This window comes from Mus caroli, unplaced genomic scaffold, assembly GCF_978045245.1.
Source record: "Mus caroli unplaced genomic scaffold, Mus_caroli_1 scaffold_6, whole genome shotgun sequence".
NCBI lineage: Eukaryota > Metazoa > Chordata > Mammalia > Rodentia > Muridae > Mus > Mus caroli.
In genome coordinates, this window is record NW_028227261.1 from 69,313,298 (window position 1) to 69,336,682 (window position 23,385).

Here is a 23,385-nt window from a genome sequence, read left to right on the forward strand (position 1 = left end):
ATATCATGTGAAATGATCTGTATCATGTGAAATGATCTATATACTTATTTCAGTGCTTCTGGGAGACGTATTTGAGTTCACATATTCCATACAACATTTAGGTTAGAAGACCCACAATATGAGAACATTCTTGAGTTCTTCAATATTTTACTTATCTCTTGGCAATTCAGTTATTGGTCTCTTATCATAGTTTTTCTCTAAACATATCTTATAGATATGGACTTCCACCATGCTTCTGGCTTATGCTAAGCAACTTTTCCTTACATTTTGGGGTTATTAAGAGTATTTAACACCAAGGACATTCATATGCTAAAGGATTAAATACAGTGATTTTCATGTATTTATTTAAAGAGACAGGCCGTTGATAATCTTTTCACTTTCCATATGGGAGAGTTGGTGACATTGTTGCTTTCTTTTATAACTGGCAAGCCTGCTGGAGCTGGTGCAGTAGATAAGAGCTCTGGATCTCTGTCCCCTCCAGCCCCAGAGCAGCAGTTTCAGAACTGACAGCCACAGCTTCTACACATTACCATTTAATTTCACCAATGTGAGTCTCTTCGGTGGGGGAAAGAGTGGTTTTCTGACAGTATATGTTTTTTTTTTTTTTTCATTGTGCTTTGGAGAGTAATTACGGTTGTTATACACATTTGGAAGCTTGTCTATGTGTTTTTTTTTTTTAAGAAGGAATTAAGACCATGCAAAATTATGTTTTTAAAATTCAAAATCAATTAAAAAATGTGACACTTAAAACCTTTCTGAGGGCTCAGTACATTAAACATGTACAATGTATGAAAATATGGAAAACATACAGCTTTCATTACCTAATTCTACAGCTGTCATTTATTCCACTTTGGTATTAATGTAATTGTTGTCCTGAACATAACTGTATACATTTCCTTTACGTTAAATTGGCACTCCAATTATAATCTACTTCAACTTGGATTAATCACACCAAGATGGCAATTCCATTACATGAAGAGTGAAATTTAATGGCTTAATTTTATATGGCTATAATTTCAATGGCTGAAAGTGTGTTTCACTGCTCTAGGGGTTTTTATTAAAATTAAGCATAATGCACCTTAATTAGAACATTCATGGAAAATACATATTATAAAATATGCATGATCATGGCCTATGAAATGCTTCTGCATAAGCATTTAATTCCACTTTCAGGTTTCATTGGAGCAGTATTGACTAATCAGAAAGAAGTATAATTATGGATGCAATGTGCTTTCATTTAGTTTCAACTTTGTTCTATTATTTAACATTAGTCACAATGCAATATTCCAGACAGATATGCCTTACACCAGATGGCAGAATCTAACATATAAGGAGAGCAGATTATTTACATAAAAATACACAGTTGGTTGGAAACATGTTTAACCATGCAGTACACATAAGGATTAACCAGGGCTGGTGACATGGCACTCTCCTATGTCTCAGACAGAGCTGTAGTCAGTGCAGAGCTAATGGCCCTGAGCTATTAGATCTGCCCAACTAGATCTAGCTGCGGGACTACATCCAGGAAGGAGAAGGAGAGGAATGTCTTCATCTATTTGGTTAGCATTGTGAACTTTAGCCACCATCTCTCCTCCAAAATTCTCCCACCTTTGGTTACTTTTAATTTTTTTACTGTAGTAACTTTAAGGTAAACCAGTACTTTAACTTAATTGTTCTCTTAAGTAAAAAGCATGGTATTGGATTATGTACCATTTTTTTTAGTTTTTTTTTTTTTTTAACTTCTGGGAAATCAAGTACTGTGGTATAATTGATTTACAAGTGACCATTGAATTACTGAGATTTCCTGAAACTCAGGAACACAATTTCTCATCCTCGAAAATCTTATCAGCTTTAGATCCAAGCAGGATAATTTGGAGAAAATTGCCTTTGAATATCTTCATTTATATCTCTAATAAAATTTATACTTTGGCTTGAATTTGAAAATTCTACGATATGCTATGTGTCTACTGTGGATTCTGAAGACTGGGTCACACCTTATACAGCCATATGTGTCCTAGTGTCTGCATGAAAGTAACTGAGAAAGGCTTCAAGCTATGCAATGACTTTGCCATCTGGAATGGATGGATCAGTAAAATATACTCCCTGTGCAATAACAGTGTAGCAGATATGCCTGCCAGTGTTATCTAGTGCAATCAATGTATATGAATCAACCCCTCAATGTTTTCTCTTCCTCTTCTGTGTTACTTTTCTGAAGTCTGGTAAATCTGTGCCTACTGGTCTAGATTTGATGATTTACAAACAGAACCCATATAGGTCCCTAAGTAACTGGGTAAGGACCACAACCTTTCCAATGATGGGGTGAAGTTATTACATGCCTTTTACCTTTCTGTATGTATTTACTTACTCCCAACATTTTATGAAAGCTCAGGGATAAGGAGGAGTGGAATGTTGCCCAGACTTTTCATATCAAATCAATCTGTTTGTCTTTCCATCCATCCATCCATCCATCCATCCATCCATCCATCCATCCATCATTGTACTGGGATTAAACCCAGAGCCTTGCATATGCCAGGCGAGCAAGTGCTCAACCACTGAGCTCCAACTCCAGTCTGTCTCACCACATTTTACATCATCAGCCTGGAATTTCTCATCCTTGGCTCCTTGCCAAAGGTAAAGAATTTAGAGAAGAAGGCAAGCACCTCATTTGTATCTCCCTGTCAGGTAAAACTGAAACATACTTGGGTTTATATAAGAAGAATGTGAGAAACTTGTAAATCTCATTTGGATGCAATCAACATTTTGACCAACATTTGACAACAGATCCATCTCTAACTGGGGATCCCAGGGGGTTCATATCCCTTTGGGACATAGATTGGAATCCAAAAAGCCACAACAGTGAGACCCCGCTAATTCCTTTCAGGGGATTTCACCATACAAAACTTACGAAGGCTCTTCAGACACTGCAGCTCCTTCCTCTAGCTCCTGGGCTTGCTTGAACCATGGCAGCTTGGCCTCTATTGGAAGTTTCTCTGGGAATAAGTACAGTGGGGAGGGAAGATTAGAAACTACACAAGTGTTCAGGAAGTTCTTCATTCTCAGTACTTGCTAGTTTTGCAGACTATGTAGAAGTCATGCTGGTAATTGCAAATAATTACTATTGGGGCAAATAGCTGTTTCTGAGGATGGTTGTATCAACAAGACTTGCCAGTGGATTTAAAAATTTCGTAACACTAGTGTCTATACACATGCTTCTCTCCTCTATGTTGAACTGCAAAGTCCTTTTATATGAAGCATGGATAAATATACAAAGAATCAACAAAGCTCCTTTGACACCTTTTAAACACAAAATATAATAGATGATATTGTGGTAATTTATAATTTTTTTTTGCTGTTTGGCTAAATGTGACCTTATGTTGCATTATGTCAAAATCAAACAAACTAGCATGTTGAAATTTGTAAACCATCATTTTAACATTCTGATTTATTCAATATTACTCCCAAGGTTCAGTGGCAAGGAAAGTTTGTATAACTGAAGGCCCATAAACCATGATTTGATGTGTTTTACCTATTCATCTAGCTTTGGGCAAACAACTCAAACAAGCTTCTTAAGTGCTTCCTGGGGAAAATGTGGAGGAGCAAAAGAACTAGGGAGGTTCTAACTGCTCCCATAGAACTAACTGCCAAGATTCTCATCTCTGACATATTTATTAAGGTCATTTATGGGCATGTTTGCCTTTATAGTAGGAGCCAATGAAGCTCTGTCACCATTTTATAACATATAATTGCAAAGATGAAAGAAATATGTCCACATATGCATGCACTGTGGAGTAATGGGGTATTTTAACAATGCTTACAGAGTCAAGATCACTACTTAGCTGTGAAAAATCCAGACTTCATTCTTGATTGTTAACTGTAGACTGAATTTTCTTCCCTCTAAAGCTGCTTGGTAAAGATAGAGCTAATAAGTCATAGGCTATTTTTAGTTGGGTCTTCACTACTTGCCTTCTATTTGCAGCCATCACTTGTAGCTAGAAATATAATAAGAAATGCATGCATGGCCCCTGGGTGTGGGATATCTGCACATGCATCATTGAATAACTAGGTCATTAAAGGAGTTAAAGGACAGACAGTGTCCAGCCTGGCACCAACAGTAGGCTTGTAATACTCCACTACTGTCTTGTACCCATGAGTGCCTGTGGCCATCTCATCTGATATTTAAAACCATTAATGATAGTCTACTTAAAGGTAATATCTAGAAAAAAAATCTAATATGTGTCATGGAGCAGGTCAAGAACTCTGAAATACAATGCCTCTTGTAATCCTCTCATGATCTTCATGTACATTCTAGTATTTTCCCCATCTTACAGATGAGTCAACTTAGACCTAGAGAGAAATTATTAAGAATAATCAGGATTTCTGATATGTCTTTTTGTTTTCCTTTTAGATTATTAAGGGCTCACAGTGCTACTCATTCCAATGATGAATACAATGTAGAGCTACCTCATGGCTGATTTTCAAAGAAATGTAATGTCTCAAAGAAGCGATGCAAAGAAAAAAATGGCAACTGTGCTATAAAAACATATCATAGAGAATCCTGAACATCCAAATGGTTTGTGATTCTGAGTTCTCCTGTTTCATTGGCACTCCAACAACACTAACACAGAAATCAGATCAATATTCACACTGATCTGAAAGACCCAGTATAATTATGCCTCTTGTTTAAGTAGATTTTTCTAAATTCTTTTTTTAAATGAAATCATTTATGACATCTAGGAAATTAAGATAAATGTCACAGTTCTATTTCTAATTACGATCTGCATTTCATTCTCATTTCATTTTAATTTTCAATACAGGAAGTAACAGGATTTTGCTTCTCACGTTTGAGGTCTGTGACTTCCCAGCATATATCAGGCTCAGTAAAGTAGAAATATTTGAATCCCTTGTTTTTAAAAGCAAAAAGTGTGGATAACAGATATACATATGCATGTATGTATATACACGTATATATATATATATATAAACATATATGGAACCTAGTTTTCCTTTATGAAGATGAATCTAACATTTTTAGTGGTGATTTTTCAGATAGTTTAACGATTTGGAAGACAAGTGTATACACATAGTTTTCTACATATGCTACTTCATAAAGGATGTAGTCATGGTCGTTTGACCTAGCAATCATCACGTTAAGTGAAATAACCCAGACTCAGAAAGACTAACACAATGCATGGTTTATTTTATAATCAGCACACAGACACATAGTCACACAGACACACCCCAAGACATACACATGACACTAAAAGGACAGACAAAGAGAGAGAGATACACGCACACACACACACATACAGTCACAGACACACAGAGAGATATAGACATACATACATACATACATACACACAGGACACTGAAACACAGAGGGATTATTTTAGCAGGGAAAATGGATCAGTTACAGGAACATGGAAGAGCTGCAGTAGGATAAGTCCAAGGTACAATGATATACATACACACACAAGTGAGTGCATATATATGAATATATATGAATAATACACATGAATAATATATATGAATTAAATAATGAAAACCATTATTTTTCATAAAAACTAAAAATATTGTAAAATAAAACAAAAGAGCATTTGAAAATATGAAAAGAAACAATCAAGTCTACTTAATATAGTCTAAGTTATAAGGAATCATTATTAAGAACATTTGGGATATTTTAAAATAATCCAAGGAGACTTGAGTCGCCTGAGTGTCCATTATCACTGAGGAAGGGGAAGGGTCCCTGTCTAGTTACCTCTGGGCTTGTAGCAGGGTGTGGGAATGATGCATTCTTCTTTTATGTGGGGCTTTGTTTTTGCACTGCAGCCTCCTGTGTGCATTCCTCGGTGGTCAATGCAGAGTACCACGCGGTATCTGAGGCCCTGGCCACAGGTCACTGTGCACTGGGAAGAGGTGGCAAGAGAGAGAGAGAGAAAGAGAGAGAAGACTCATAGGCAAAGCCCGATTTAAATACTTAACTTTCCACCTAAGACTTGTATATTTCTTAAAAAGTAACATTTTATTTTACACACACACACACACACACACACACTTCACCTCTATCTATCTCTATCCTCTGTATCTCTATTCTGATCCTCTGTATCTTTTCTGGTAGATTTAAGCTACCCTTTATCAGTTATTAGATCTTTGTTCTGTTTGGGTTTCAGAGGTGAAGTTAGTTGAAAATTAACTCATTCCTTTAGATTTTTAAGGATATGATTAATTAGTGATTAGTTAGTTGTACTATGTGCAAAGACTCAAATACAGTACCACAAAGGAAGCATAAAGTTATAGTATGCTCAAGTTCAATGACCCACACAACTTTATTCAGTTACTTTGTGCATATCTGTCCAAACTATGAGAAACAATTATTCCTACAAGGACACTTAGAGATGTTAAAATACCACCACAAGCTGCTTTATAATGCAGGATCAGCAATGCAACTGATTATATTGAAATGGAAAAAAAGTCATAGGAGCTGAGTCAAGAGACAGATGGAGAGAGCATCCCTGGCATCCCCCAGCCCTGGGAGGTCTGAATCTGTCCTGGCAGCCACAGTGCACAGTGTTTGTGATCATGTTTGTTATTGATTCTGTGGATAAGGACACAGCACTTTGCTTCCACATTTTTTTTTATCTCCTTCTCCATTTTTTTTTGTTTTGTTTTTACTATATAAGCAGGAAACCAAGAATAGTCCTGTGTGTGTGTGTGTGTGTGTGTGTGTGTGTGTATACAACACTGGGGACTGAACCTGAACCTGGGGCCTTAGACACACTAGGCAACTACTATACCATTGAGTCTTATCGCCATATCACTTTTTAACATTTTGTTTTTTATTTTGAGACAAGAGTTTACCTACACAGCCTAAGCAGGCCTTGGACTTGTAATCTTCTTGAATGACTCTCTTATGGCACTGGGATTACAGGCTTGAGCCACATACCCACCTAAGAATAAACTTTTGAGCTCAATTATAGCAATGATGGAAGCTAATGTACGTAGCAATTTTGGTTTCAATAATTGTACTTCATATCCATTTTTAACTATTGTGCTGTTCCATTCAATACTTTTTCTTCTTAGTCAATGTGTGCATAGTTACTTTTTTTTGTTGTTTTTACTTTTCACACCCCTTTTATATAAGACAAGTATAGTAAAAAATGAAGTCAACTGAGCTATCTTGTAGAGGCAACTCTTGCAGGCTAAGGACCATTCAACATCCCTAACTCTTAGAAGGAATTTGTTTCCCAAAAGGGAAGAAAAGAAGCCAGGCTAAAGTAAGTTGAAGGAAGAGTAACAAGAATTTGGTCATGTGGGATGGGGACATTCCTTCTCCAGGAACTAAGATGACAGGCTTTGAGACACCTCAGGTACAGAAGGCTGGTACTGCACAGGGCGCTCGGTGGCTCACGAGGCCGAGAGCTAAGAGTGGACTTACTCTCCTAAGGAACAAAGAAAGAGGGCACAGTTACCGGAGACCACTCCTGTGCCAGCCATTTAGGGCAGTCAAAAATGTTGCAGGGCTGCACGACTGGCATCTTTGGGGTGTACATGCATTTCCACTCTTCCACTGAAGTGACATGCCCCTGGATGTCCTCCTCCACACAGGAAACTGCCCGGCTCTGGATGCCCCCCCCACACGAGGAGGAGCACGCGGTCCACGGGGTGGCCTCCCACCTACAGAAGCAAGGGGAGTCATCAGGGCGGACATGCAAATTGCCAAACCTCCTTAGTGACCTGTCACACCAACCCCATGCCCTGGGTCAATCACTGGTTCTCCAGAGAACCAAAACTCTCTCTAGATTGGCTGAAATTTCATTAAGAGGGAAAGCTTCAACCTTGGCAAGAATGTTTCATAAACCTTGAATCTCTGCACAAATATAGGATCTGACAGTCTGGGGAGCAATCCAGAGGATGTCTGGACTGTCTATAACCTATCAACAGTGGAGGCTCCATCTGCAGTCCTCTTTCTGTGGTTTCTGTGTACATATATACTACGTATATATAACACACACATATACATATGTGTGCATGTACTTATATATGTATTAAAGTTTAATTATTTTTAACTAAATCTCAGCAAGTATTTCTGTGAAGACTAAAACAGAAATAAGGAACTAATATCATTTCTGGATATTTTTTTTTAATAGGAAAAACTCATACATGATCTCCCTACACAAAAGCACTTTCTCCTCTCTTCTTAAACTGTTGGCTCCAGGATTCCACACCCTCAGCACAAGCAGGGTGCTCAGACTGTGCATCTGCAAGTTGAGGAGCAGACTTCGTGTCAATAACAGTATTACTGTTTATCTGGGGACACACCCACAGATGTCCTCCAGCAAGGAACGCCTTGACTTGTAAACATGCTTGGTTTCAGTTGAAAAGCTATGGCAACTGAATGGAGAATTTAATCTATCTATCTATCTATCTATCTATCTATCTATCTATCTATCTATCTATCTATCTATCTTCCTTCCTTCCTTCCATTCTTCTTCCTTTCTTTTTTTCAGTTTTGTAGCAATTGGGACTAGATTTAGACACATGGAACTCGTGTACCCAGCATCACGGGGCTGAGTGAGCTATGCTCGTTTCTTACATGTACTTTCATAGTTAGAATGGCTATGGCAGCTTAAGAGATCTTAAAGAATCACAAGAGATCTAATTTTAATGAAAGAGAACCCAAACAACCCTGAGTTGACACACTTATTAGCTATATGTTAAAGTATCGCATAGGCAGCAGGCAGCGTGTGGAGGCTGTCATTATTCTGTAAGTTCTACATATGTTGTGGCCTTGATTGATTCCTCTTCTGAAGAAGCCAGAATAATCATGTGTGCCTCTCATGTTAGAGGAGTTTATACTATGTTTTGTTTGCACTGTTCAGGTTTAGGCGAGTGCCTTTGTCTCCACTGTCAACAGCGAGATTCAGTATTTCCTCCCAGAACGCACACAAAAAATGTTACTATGGGGAAGGCGGAGGTTTTTCTGACCCGTAGGAGATTGAATAAAAGTTATTTCAAGGGAATGAAGAGCCTTTGCAGAGTTCTCCTTGCAAAAGAATAAGACAGCTCTATTCTCCTCCAGGTAGATCTCTGCATGACTTCCTGCCAGAGGTGGAGAACAGGCTTCTTTCAGACTGAAGATGGCCCGAATACATAAATATATACTCATGCTCCATTTAATCTGACAGTGAAACAGCAATATTTTGATGGATATTTAATCATCTAGATGACTGGAATTCCATAAGGGAAAACATTTTCTAATTGGCACTCTAAGACCTTGAAATTGTGCCTCCTATGAAAGGGAGAGTGATTAATTTCTGTTCAACACTTGCTCTAACCATGAAGCTTCACTAATGATTGTGTGAGCTCTTTTCCCTCTCACTGATCCCAGCAAGATACATGAGGAGAACACGAGTTTGCAGATTCAGAGCATGACTTGAGCTTACAGATGCAGGTCGGTATGTGAAATAGTATCATATGACTCCCCACACAATAATGGGGGCTGTGGGGAGTTTTAAAGCACAATATATTTAGGTATGTTAAGGTCTAGCAAAAGATGAGAGATGGCATTCTTTTGTCAAGAGATATTAAAATGGTGACCAAGGTGAATATTATGAATAAAGAAAGATATATCCAAGAATCTTGTCCTAAAAGACTATTAAATGAATTGACATGCCATACATTTATACATCTTTGATTTTAATTGCCTTAAATCCACACTACATTTAGTTTACAGATTTTTCAAAATTAAAAAGTATGTAAAGAAAGAGACATGAGCTCACTGTTAATCAAGATTAAGTTCATCATGATATATTGTTACATTGAGATTTATGCTAAGTCTTGAAGGCAGAGGGCAAGAAAGAACAACCTAAAATGTATTAACTGTGCATTTTATTTATATTTATCTGAAATATAAGATTTAACTGTCTTAAATAGTGAAGTTTTCTGCCTCAATTATCAAGGTATTGCTCTTTGAGAACTATTTGAACTTTGTTTTTGTTAAATGAGACCCCATTTATAGAAGTAGTGGCCATTTACTAAAGCTTTGTCAGTGAAGCCGACTTTGTATCTTCAGAACTACTGGAAAACAGAAGTGTGAGGGGCAAGACATGCAGCCTGTTTGCTAACTGACTGGTCCTTTTCTGCAGAGATGCATAAACACATTAAATAAATAATCAGGACGTGGTGCACAAAACCAGCAAGTGGGATGGTGGGCATTTGAGGCAGCACTAAACTTTAGACACTTGAGGGAAGTTTTAGTCTATAAGAAGTCAAGACAATCATATGAAAGGTTTGCTTGCACAAGGGAAAAAAAAAGACAAATTATAGAAGATGACATGAATCTAGAACTTCCTGAGAGGACAAACATAAACTCAAGGTTGTTCACACTGACACCAAAATTTACCTTTGTTTTAAAATATATGGCTTTCCTCCATACAAACAAGGCACACACTCTAGGAATCTTGATTCTACAGACCCAGAAATGGAAATCAAGGGAGATCTTGGCTTAATTATATTTATATTTTTATTTCTTTCTGTCCATTATCAAGGAGAAGACTTCTGGAAAATGATACCTAAAGAGTATTCTGAGGTCTTTTTTACTGTCTTTATCAGTAGAGTTACAGCATAGCAGGAGCCAGGAACCAGTGAGAGAGTCATTTAGTGACACATTTTTCATCAATAGTATCTAGTGTCAATCAATGTCCCTTTGCACATAGCTACTAGACCAGACAGTCTCCTGTCAGTCACTGGCAAATTTTCACTGGACAACATTTAAATACCTGTCTATGCATTTATAAATGCATATTTGTGTGAACAAGAATGTTTACTTCTCTAGGTTGTGGGTGTGGTGGCTGAGCTAGGACTGAGAGACTGAGGTCTCACTGGAGAGTTGGATTAGCATCCAATTAGATTTTAATACATTATGAATTTAGAGACTATCAGTTAAATTTACTGAATTTTGCTGTTCAAAACACAGTTATTTTTCTGCATGTTTTAGTTTAAGCTTTAGCAAACTCCTATAGATTATGTTACCTGCTCCTGGTCTCATAGAAACCCAGGACTCTAAACAGCAGCTGATTCCTTGGGTGCCAAATTAGTAAAGAAAACAGCAAAGCCATTTAAAACTAATTCTAATTTCTGCTACCTGCAGAGCTATTTCCGATATGGCTAGCAATACAACTGGCAACTATTTATTAGATTTTCTCAGCAACTCCAGTTTTCTCACAAATATAAAGACAAAAATGTCCTTTTGAAACATTTGGATACTCCTTTTTCTAGTCTTTAAAATATACTTTAACAAAAACAATGCAGCAATTAATCTTTATGTATTTAACAACTTTACTCTGTAAAATGTTCTGAACAATAAGACTATGAAATATCCTTTAGATAATTATAATTTTTTCCAAAATATAAAAGGGCACATGAAGCCCCTTTGAGAAAAACCCCATTGTCTGGAATTTTATACTCATGGTGCTGTGATTACACTTTAGACGGTGTTTGTTTAAGTTCGCAATGGCTCTGTAGTGACCAGGCTTCTACCAAAAGGAGCTAGAGAGGGAGTTAAAAGGGGAGTGCAGGAAAGACACAGCAGAAGCAGACATACTGCAGCTAATTAGAGTGAGTTACTGTGTCCACTCCAATGAAATATCGTTCTATAGAATGGTTTCTGAATGACAAGCTTAGAGTCTGAGCAGGTCAGGATTACTCAAGAGGAGAGCTCAGAGTGGATCTGCAAAATCTACCATCTTCCATCTTACTTATAGAAAAACACAGAAACTAGGGCTCTACATTTTTACATAGACACACTAAAGCATCAGGCGACTGATGTGCTAATTCTAACATCAGGATGATCGAGTTACGTACCGAGGAAGGGGATGGTAGAGGTCATAAGGCATGATCTGCTTGTATCCGTCACTGTTAGGAACAATAATGCCAACCCTCTGAGTAGAAGGTACACACAATAAAATAAACACTAAATGATTACATCATATACATTTTTATACAATTGCAAAACAACATACATAAATCATCTCTGGAAACAACACTGAAACAGTTCGATATTTATGCTAGCATATGTTGTAGGCTGGGGAAAGGTCTTTGAAGACACTATTTTCTATAATTAGTCCTCTGATCCAAAAAGGAAATACCACTAGAAAGGGAGATGGTGAGAACCCTTGGCACCTCATCATTAGCTATGGCACAATAAGCTTATAAATGTTCTTTAATCCCCCAAATTACCCATCCTATGAGGTCATTATTATTATCATCATTATTAATGTTACTTCCAGATGCCCATGGAGCAATTACAGTTACTGTCTCACTTTTGATGAAAGAGAAAGCTATGTAAGCAGGAGGTTATGGACCACAGAACTGACAAGACTGTAACATACATCAGCAAATAGGCTTCTACTTCTGGCAGATCTAAAGGTTTACTAAGACCTGGAGAGTAGCCACTTGGATGTTTCATAAAGGGGAGGGAGGAACTACCAAATGTTTTAAGCAATGCTTAGCAAGAGCAAACTCCCTACCAAAATGAAGTGATGCAACTGCTCACAAAAAAGTGCCTTTGTGTTTTATAAAGATTATATAGTATTAATGGCTTTACTATGATACTTGTGACTCTTGTGGCTGCCATTAATACTTTGAGAAACCTGTGAGGTTCAGAGGCCAAGTAATGGCTAAAGAGCCACAAGGAAGTATGTTGATTATATGCTGTGGGCTGAAGGATGCACAGGAAAGGAAAGCATGGGCTGTGTTGAAGATCTTCAGGTCTCTAGTGTACTACGTTTCCAAATTTCTTGATTTCAACTAATAGGTCCCATTGATAAGACTGGGTCCTTGCTGAAGACTGCTCCCCCTGGATGGTGAAAAATGTCTTATTACTTGAAGAAGAGGGCTAGGGCAGCCAAGCCTCCATCAAGAATGGGATATGAAGAGTGTTCAGTGTAGATGAAGAACACGGAAGGGCACAAACAAAAGATGGTTTATTTCCATATGACAAGTGCTAGGGAGCCCCTCTCTTGAACATTAAAGAGATCTGTATATTCTGTTTGTATTTCTGGGATGCCTGTGTATATATCTACACATCTATATAATAATTAACATATTTTCAGCATAGTTACACTTATCTCTAAATAAATAGCTTTTCATTTTGACCCCATCATTTGACATGGGATGATTTATACTTTTAGAAATATAGCTACCAAATCTAAGCTTTTGAGAAGAAAGATTGGGTTGGGCTTAGTATGGATCAGATAGCAAAAAACCCTCCAAACCAAAAAACAAACAAAACAAACAAAAAAAGCACTGACTGAAGATCATGGAAAGGAAGAAAGAAAAAGAGGACTTACTGGAAGGCCCTAAAACCCTGACTAAAATAGGAGATGCATGAAAGTATTTAGATATGATTCAGAGACAAGAGAGACAAGGTTGTGAAGACAGATTCCCTAGGGTGAAGTGTTTAGTTGCTTAATTACTTTATGGAGGGGAATTTTCTGTGTTTATTTATTTGACATACTAAATTCATTTTCTGATAAAATTTTCATGGTATGTAAATGAGTAAGCACATCTGTGTGCATTTGCCTCACAATGCTCATGAGAGTGGTGTGCTGTGGGCACGCTCAGAATTGCATGCATCTTTAACACAACAATGAAAGGATTACCATATTAATGCTGCTTTGTCCTTGCTTTTGGAATTAAATATCTCATTCTTTTCTACCTCTTGATAAAAGCTTACTCCTGTTTTTGTTTTTGTTTTTTTTTGTTAGAAACACTTTTGCCTTTTAAATATTTTTTTGCATCTAATAATCAAGACAATTTTTCATTTAAAATGACAATATTTCAAAGAATGCCAATGTCTCGAAAGTCTTTCAAAGCTTTGGATATATACTACTATTTAATAGAAGCAAATTAGGCTATAAATCAAATAGTCTGAAGTTAGGTTTTACCTAGCCCTTGTATCTATTCATTTCTATATCAATTTCTAAGTGCAGAAACGCATACCATTGCCTTGTCCTCTGGAAAAATTTATGGCTATAATTTGTCATCTTCAATATGAGAACGAGCTGTTGCAGGTCTCTGTCAACTGATTTATCAGCTGATGATATTTGAAATGGAGACAGTAACATTGAACAAGACAGAGTTGAACTGGAGAGAGGGGATAGATGGGGGAGCACAGTGCTGCCAGGATGTTGGATTCTGCTTTGGGCTGACTTAGAAGTCATGTTTGTGTTTGAACAAGAAGCTTTAAACCTGGTTCCAGCAAAACTATAGGTCTGTTTGTCTTTCTGTGGCATGGGTCATGGTGAAGACTTGAAATGACTCCATGGCACCTGTGAAAACAGAACTATAGCCAAACAATGGTGCTCTGTCCAGCCTCCAAAGGCATCTTCCTGAGCCTCGGCTCTGCTCCCTCCTGGAGCTCTGGCCACAGCCCTGATGTTTGCCTGCACTGTGATGGAGGGGAAGGTAATCTTGCCTAAGATGCTCCGCTCATTTCTTACCTTTAAGACACATTGTATCTGTTCTCAGATAAAGAGAACATCATGAAGGATGCTGGAACGGGAAGCTATTAAGGGACTTGATGAGAGTCCCCCCAGGTTTGAGTGTAATGTGAATGCGTTTGTGCACTTACATTTATTTATGCCCCTCCATATGTGGACAGGAGGGAGGGAGTCAACATGATTTACAAAATTATCACAAAGGAAAAATAGAAGAGCAAACTACTCATTCTCCATAGCTCCAATAACCCTGACCACCTGTGTATTTTCACAGCGGTAGCGACACTGCTTCATCTAAAACTTGCTGTAAGGGCTGTTGAGAACAGAAGCCGAGGACAAGGAAGTGAGAGTCCCTTCCCACCTAATCTACCCAAAGCACACAATTTTCTCAACTGTCTGATGCTGTCGTGTCATGACAAGTTCTTATAATGAAATATTACACAGAACACAAACTTATAAAACACTCTGAGCCATTTTTAATAATACAGTACCTGAAAAAATAAGTATAAGATAGAATATATCATTAAACCAACAACATTAGACAATTTATATATACACATTTCATCTACAATATCATTTTCAACTTGTATATATGAGTTCCCAGGTATACACATATACACATATAAGGACACTTGTGTCTATACATATATATGTATGTAGACTCTCACACATATAGTAGGGAAATACCTTATAACCCTGTTCAGGTCCTAAGGGTTGGATTATTTTTCCTTGCTGTAAAAAAAAAAAAAAAAAAAAAAAAAAAACCTTCCTGTTTTGTAAGTTCTAAAATAACATATTGCCTCCCACAAAGCTCACAATTAGAGTCCTGAAGTATAAGATGGGAGCATTTGGAATTAAGGTAAATGAATTAAATGAGGTTATCACCTCTAATTCCATGTGTCAGCTAAATATCATTGAGGCTTTGTGCAGGAATGATCTAAGTTGCAACTTCTGAACAATAGCCATGGCCTTAAAAGCCTAGCCTGAATCAGAGGCACACTATGCAGTGGGGAATTCGAGTATTGTGCTACGTCTGTCTTTACAAGAAAAATCCCAATGTAATTCACTCCGAGGACATGAACCATAAGAGGAGCATCTCAGTTAATGTCTCAGGGCCTCTTGTCTCTTCTCATTACACATCCTCTTTCTGGTTTTTGACGGATGCATGGACCACATGGCATCTTCTCTTGCAAGCTGCTTCTCTTGTGACTGCTGTCCTTTCCAAGGCACTGTCATTCTCTCACCCACCCACCATTTGGCTTCTTCTCTTTGCCCCCGTGGCTACCTTACAGTAAAACAGTGCTGCTGGCCCGCTTGTGTAACTTAGCATACTTGCGTTCCCTGTGGTAAGTACGGATGCTTCACCAAAATTTCCTTATTTTCCATCTCATGTATGTTTTAGGCATCATATTGCTTTGTAATTGTGGAACTCAACTCACCTGGGGCAGATTTGGGCCCCAGAGTTTAGCTGACTCCTCTTCGCCTTCCCCATGGTATCAAACACTAAGCCTCCAAGACTAGGAAACTACAGTGTTTTGTTTTGTTTCCCCCAAGAATGAAGTTACAGGTGCTATAGTATTCTGACTATGAGGTTCCATCTTCTCTAGATGATTTCCAGGCAGTAATAGAAATCACCTTCTTCTGAAACAATACTACAGAGATTTAAGGAAATGTTGAAGGAGGCTCAAGCATTTTGCTTCTCCTTGAGAGGTAGAGCACAGAGGATCAGGGCCCAGTGAGGGAAGGGCCACACAAGGAGCTTTGAAGTTGAATGTCAGTGTTCTTGCTGCAACCTTGAGCACTGGACCTTGGTACCTTTGCTTATGAAAATGCTTATGAAAATCTTATGAAAATGCAAGTGGTCATGAACAAGTCATGAACTTTAAGATAAAGGGAGAAGGCAAGAAACTCAGGTCTATAGACTTTGCATTAGCCTGTCCTGTCTGGTGGCTGCTGAGCTCCAAGCCTGATAACCCCTAAGATGGTCTAAATTCTTCCTTCTATAACACCTGCCAAGGTTCTGAAACAATGAGTGCCCCTAACATAAAGTCAAATTGGAACTGAGAAAATGTCTTATCTACTAGCCCTGATTTCTTTTAAAACTACACTGTCAAATTATTGTGTAATCTGTATCAATTAGTGATATCTGGGTTGCAAGGGATCCAGAATCAAGAATCCCAATTCACTGGCACGATGTGAAACTGTTTTTCAGACACACACACACACACAAATAATTTTCTACTATAAAACTAACCACTGAAGAGTTTTAGCATTTTAGATTAAATGATAGAAACTCTGCAATTTATATTTCTGGCATTTCTTTCTTGACATTAATAAATGCCATTTCTGTATTATTTTTAAGTAAGTAGAACTATCGTTTTGTTAGGATTTATTTTCCACTTTTGTTGTGTACTCCAGAAAACGTCTTGAGTGGACATCAATACATGGACAATGCTTGCTTCATTTGGGTTTCTGCTCACTTTATCAAGCATGCAAACTTGTATTGAAATGGTTCTATGTTGCGCTGGAAGCAGACCTCCCAGCCTGCCGAAGGCAACGCGAAGGACAGGGTTACTGGGGTGATGATGGTATCAGAGCTGCATTTCTGTTGGGTGAGAGACAATGTAGTTATTACAGAACTGGAAGTATTTAGATCCATGCCCCAGCTTGCTTTGATGGAGCCTCACTTGAGAATGCTGCTTACTCTCTCCACAGGGAATATAAAACTAAACTGATGTAATGAATACGTGAGCATCTTAAAAACCTTGTAATGGAGTGACTTTGGGCAGATCAGTTCAGTTGCTTGAGTCTCCATTTACTAACAATAGCTGTGATTTGTTGAGTACTTAGCACCTCGCTAGGAGGTTTCCACCTTTATTTCACAGAATCCTCACAGTACCCGGGCAGAAATGTTATATTTTTCCTGATGGGAAACCAAAGATGTTAAGTAATTAAATGCCTTACATAGTGGTAGGTTGATGTTAAAAATGAGGATGATGGAATTCCCTTTCCCAGTAACTCTAAGGTAATTAAAGGAATTATGCAAATAATTAATTGCATGTTTTAAAACCTCTAAAGGCAATGCATGCAGTGAGCTTACTGTTAGCACGAACTGGCTTGACAGAAGAAATGAATAGCTTGATAATCGAGTTATAGGTATAGTCAATGATTTCCCTGTCAGGTAATGGGTAGTGTGTCTGCAGGTGTTGGTTCTATAATTTTCAGAATTGCTCACACATTCTGAAATGAAGCACAGCTCTGCTTTGCTATCCCATATAAATCCACAAAAGCAGAAATGAGATTTTATTTTATTTATTTTTTTTTACCACTTATTTAAATGACGCTGGTCCGATGGAAGCGTTACCTTCCCAAATCATTCATTTGTTGCAACAAAATGATGTACTTTAAGATGTACATAATTTAGGACACTTTCTTTTGCTTGTTCAATAACTCAACCATTTTCTAGTCCTTAAACAGAGCTTTCCTTTTAGAAAACACAGGCAGCACAACCTCTTATGAGTTGAATGGCTAGGACTCACAGCTGCTCATGTCAAGACTGTCCTTGATATGTGTGAGCTGAAACTTCAGGAGTTAGTCTGCACAGCCCAATCTATATCTTACAACCCCAATAAATGTGATTTAGCTTCAAGGTGATGTTCTCCTAGGAACTGTCTCACAGACAACCCAGAACCACCCACAGAGAACTACTTTCTGGACTCAGAGAATTTTAGAATTCCATTTTTCCTTTTTATGAATTAAAAAAGACAACTGGAGAGCAGTTTCTCCAGGCAACATCTATTAGCTGCTAGCAGTCTTGGTCTCAGTTGTAGCTGCAGTAACTGTGTGTTGAGTGTTTCTTATGTGTCAGGTCCTCCACTAAGCTCTTTAAATGCATCATAGCGTTTATCCCTCGTGACAACTTTAACAACATAAGAACTGTTATTATTGTCACTTCACAGGAGGAGAATCTGAGGCTTAGTGAGAATAAATAATTTGCCAAAGGCTGTTCAACTTGTAGGTGACAGCTCAGTAGTTTCCAGCCAAGCAGTATCACTCCAAAGTTCTCATTCCTCTACCAGGCTCTACTGTTGGGCACCTAATAAGCACGAGAATCCATTTTATTTTTCTGCCTCCCACATGCGCTGTCTTGCCAGATGCTGAGTATTTCTTATTAGTTACATCAGGATTCAAATCTGAGACCCATTTTTCAAAATTTGCTCTCTAGACAGTGATAATTTATATGATTTAGATTTAGATAATTTATATGATTTAGAATATATACATATATATATATATATATGTATGTGTATATATATATACATATTCAAACTAATATAGAGCTGGAAAAACAAAACCAAAAAAATACAAACCAACCAACCAACCCCAAACAGTCAGAGGTTGCATGTTTTATATTTCAAGCTGCTCCGAGGACACACAGTGCTCATTAGATGAGTAAATGACTCCTTTTCACTTGCTTTTTAACCACAAGCAAAAACTTTATAGCTTTCTGGCCACATAGAAATTGTGGCCTTCCACCCAAGCAACAAAGGTGGCATGAACTGCTACACAAATTTCAACAAAGCTTCCCCTGGTGTAAGAGAGGAGTGACAATATGGCAAGGCAGACACATGACAGGTTTGACATGTGAACAGAGCCTGCTTGTCTGTTCCATAGGAGGAGGCTCATCACTAATAGAAACTGGAAGTTGATAACTAAGCATGTAGTAGAGCCCCGGTAGGCAGGAGTGGAATGTCTTTGGACTCTAGGAACACCCAAGTTGGACGGCTAGGGTACTTGTAGAGCCCAGTCTGTAAGAACATGTGATTGACCTGTGACATCATGGCTCTGCATCGACAATGGAAAAAATAGTACTAATTTTAGCAGAGTCATTAAATCTTTAGACCTCTTTTCCTTTCCTCAGTCTTAAGTGTTGGCTCCCCTTTAGAGGGCCACTTCTGGCTAGGAAACTAAATATTTTGTCACTTCATAAAAATGACTGGCTAGGTGGCATGCACAGAGATCAATGAAGCTCTGGTGAGAGGAACGGGCAGACAGCAGGCTAAGTTCTTCCGCTGGATAGACAGAGCAGCCATCTGCATTTCTGCCTCTGCAGCACATCAGTGCCATGGGTGCTGAGGCTGGCTTTTAGAAGAGGAAACAAAGCATGAGGGATCACTGACTTCCAGGTGAAGTAGAATCCCATCTGTGTTACATACGATTGACAAGATCAAAAAGATACAGCAAATGCAGGAACTGCTTCTCTTGGGCACTGGGGAGCTTGGCTGAACTTTACTATTTTCATTATAGCCTTTTAGCATATCAACATTTTAAAAAATAACATCTAGAAGCAGAGAAAGTGATAAAAACATAGAAATCCTTTGAAGAGAATAGGCCAGATGTCCACTGTCTGTTCAGCATCGTCTGTAGCCATGGCAGCTGGCTGATGTGATGTTATGAAGAACAGGAAACAAGGGAAGGGGGCGAGGGGAATCTTAAAAAGGAGATGGGAAAGCAGACAAGAAAAGAGAAGACTCCTGAGACTGGACAGCAGTAAGGAGTGGGGCATTTCAGAGGGGAAAATATCAAGGCTTAAATGTTGAACAATTATTTAGTGACCTTACTAAATGCATGTGTGTGTGCATGTGTCCTTGTGCTGTTATAGGATGCGAAGGTCAAAGGACCACATTGCATGTCCTGCTCTATCATTCCCTACCTTAGCCCTTTAAGGCAGAGTCTCTCCTTGAATCTGGAGCTGGGCTGGAGGCCAACAAGCATCAGGGATCCTATTGTTTCCACAGTGCTAACTCTGGGCTTCCAGGCACACTTGGCTGTGCTCAGCTTTGCATTTGGATGCAGGGAATTCATGCTTATGCAACGAGCTCTGTTATCTACTCTCTATGTAGTGCCCGTATTTAGTGTCATTTTTGGTGTTCATGGGCTATCTCTATCTTGCAAGGGAACAAGACTCAAACTCCTTATCTGAATGTGAGTTTGCTTCTACTTAGTATAATAAGCTCCAGACCCCAGGACTTACAGGAAAAATAGATTTTAGTGACTATATATAACGATATTTTATGTAACAACATAGGAATTAAAAATGTGTGATTTTTTTTAAAAAAGTTACATTTATTTAAGAACATAATAAAGTATATTCAAAATGTAAAAAAAAAAAAAATGTGTGATTTTGTACTAAGAATTCCCTTGTTTTCCCTTTGAGGATTTCTAATTTGGACACAAAGTTGTAGTTTAAATGTCATTGCATCCCTTCTGATTAAATATAGCACTCTTAAATCTGTAGTAGAAAGCATTGTTCAGTGAGTTGATCCCATTGTCCATTAGAAAGTCTCTCCCATCTGCTTTGAGCCCACTCTTTCTCATTTTCTCTTGGAATTCAGAAGAGCTGCACACAAAATAGCTCCACAAACTCCACAGGATTCCCAGAGCACTTTAAGCTGAGCTGTAGACCCACACCCCTAAGCCACTTTCCTTAAGTAGCTCCTATTGCTAAGTCGTAATGTTTACAGCTTTGTCTCATTCCGTCTTCAATAAGAAGTAGCTTCTGATATGAGCTTCCATCTTCTTTTTTCCTTTTCTTTCTTCTTTTTTGATAGCCACCCCTCCCCAACATGTATGCCTGTGCTATATTAGATATTTTAAAATGACCCAGAATATAGACTGAACAGGCAGCCTTTCAATGTAGCTAATAAGAAATGGGCCAAAAATGTTACTCCCACAGAGAAGAGTGGGTAAAGATCAGAGACTAGAAACAAAGGATAAATTTTTCTCATTACAAACATTTTCTTCCAATTGTTAACAACAGTGCTTTCATTTCAAGCCCTCTTCCATAGCTATCTCTTCACTGAAGGCATGTTTTCCCAAGCAAGGAAAAGCTCAATGGGACTGTGGGGAAATTAATCTATCTCTCCTAGAAATGAACATATAAAATTTCACATGACTCGGTAAAACTTTCAGTCTCTCTGTGACTGAGCTGGGAATAATGAACGCTCATCTGAATTGGGATAAATCTGCTCTTTCTTGTTATAGAGATGGATAAAAATGTATACATCGAATCATTTCCAAATAAGGTTCACTAATAGTTAAAAATATTTCAACTGCTCAATATTTCTAAAGCCAACAAAGCAAAAATTTAATACCTTATTTACTTTTATATTACACCTAACATTTACTATCCAATATCCTGATGTAAACACAAAGCTAAATTAAACTAGAATGTCAAACTATAAAGTATGTATTCTTTATGCTCCTTCAATAAGTTTACATTTATGTCTATGGTTTCTAAACATTAATTATTAATAGTAAGTTCAAACCACATATATAATTTAGAATTCATGGCTTAAGGTAGAAAGAGCACAAACATACTCTTAAGTCATGCATAAGCATACATAAGTCAGCAATGGAATGCAAAAGTTGCATCTCTCACAATGTACGAGAGACCATTCCCCACCTGCTCCACCCATGTAGCAGCCTAGTTCTTCAGAACTTTTCTTTCATGTACACATAATTACCAAAACTTGACTGAAAATATGACCTAGAAATCACTAATAAGAAAGGATGTTTTGGCCATTGCTGTTTGTGAACTGGTGATTGCTTTTGTGGAGGAAGGTTTTCCTTGATGCTCTCTAGGAAGTTGTGGGTGTGTAAAGTGCAACTGCCAAGAATCACTCAGCAGTGTTTGAAGCCCCAAGCGAAGGCACCGCCCTCCTTGAGCAGATTCCCCACCTGCACATCACAGTTACTCACATGGGCACTTCATCAGTCTGCCTGCTTCCTGAGCCTGAAAAGAACTGGGGCCCAATTATGGCTTCTCTAAAACAAACACTAGTGTGTGAAGGTGTTAAAGGTTTACATCTTTAGAGCTTTTCATTACAAAGATCCTCAAGAAAACTTGACTTGGAAACCAGCCCTAGCTCCTATGGAGCAAAAGCTAAGCTTTCTTTCAAAGATAGCAAAAACTGTTTTGCAGCTGGCTGGCTTTGACCCTAATTAATTGTGTGAATTGATTATGCAAGAATGGATTGACTATAGTCCTGACATGCATTCTTCTGTGATTGCATCCCTGATCAGTGACAGGGAAAAGAATGGGAAGCATTGTGAGACAGTAAGCCATCGCACTGGCTAAGACACCAAGATGTTCGTTCACTGGGCTTTATCAAGGGGAGAAACAAGATGTCAGGATGTGAAGACAATCAAAGGAGAAAGAGAGGACTTCGTGTTGAAGAACATTTACAGAAAGAAAATCCACTGACCCTGAGGTCGCATCACAAGACAGCAGGAGCCAAGAGCATGGGTGCCACTAACGGTGGGGACGCTGGACAGGGCAATGTCCTTTATTTTTAAGTTAAACATCCACTTTTATCTAAGAAGCTAACTGGGAACCTGATTTATGATAAACAAACAGGTAAACTGGACTGACCTGGCCGGACAAGGATCCAAGTTGCACTCCTGAAGCTTGGGTTTGGGCTTGACGTTCTCGGGGTAGTAGTGACAGTACTGGTCGGCCACCACACGGTTACTCCGTAGATCATAGCACTCGGCAGACGTCAGCTGGTAACCTGTAAACATCAACACAACCAGGTTGCTTAAAGCGCGTGTCAGCACAATGGACTTCTGTATGATTCTGGGCTATCTCTGGTTAAGGATATTATTCCCGATGTCTAAGTTATTTCCAAGAAAAAGCAAATATATAATTGGAAGGGCCATTAACATTATAAGACTCAACTTCTACATTTTTCTCAAGTAATCTGCTCATTTTAATTATTCAATTATATTACAGGGGTTGGGTTATACAAGAACATAGTCAGATTATAAAACTCTGTGGCAAGAAATATTTGTTTATTTAATACAATTACAAAAATAATGGAAAGACACT

General features: G+C 38.2%; 1 protein-coding gene across 2 annotated transcripts in view; it reads right to left on the reverse strand.

Moving 5' to 3' along the window:
* The window catches only part of Adamtsl1 (ADAMTS like 1), a 367,312-nt gene that overhangs the window by 168,327 nt on the left and 175,600 nt on the right, over positions 1-23,385 (reverse strand). The window contains exons 9-13 of one of the 2 annotated variants that reach the window (XM_029476026.2): positions 22,930-23,068; positions 11,860-11,910; positions 7,467-7,671; positions 5,756-5,903; positions 2,906-2,990 (exon numbers count right to left, since the gene is read on the reverse strand). In XM_029476026.2, coding sequence (XP_029331886.1) covers positions 2,906-2,990; positions 5,756-5,903; positions 7,467-7,671; positions 11,860-11,910; positions 22,930-23,068 — 628 coding nt within the window. The remainder of the gene's footprint in view (positions 1-2,905; positions 2,991-5,755; positions 5,904-7,466; positions 7,672-11,859; positions 11,911-22,929; positions 23,069-23,385) is intronic. The other variant, XM_021160015.3, reaches the window with a different exon arrangement.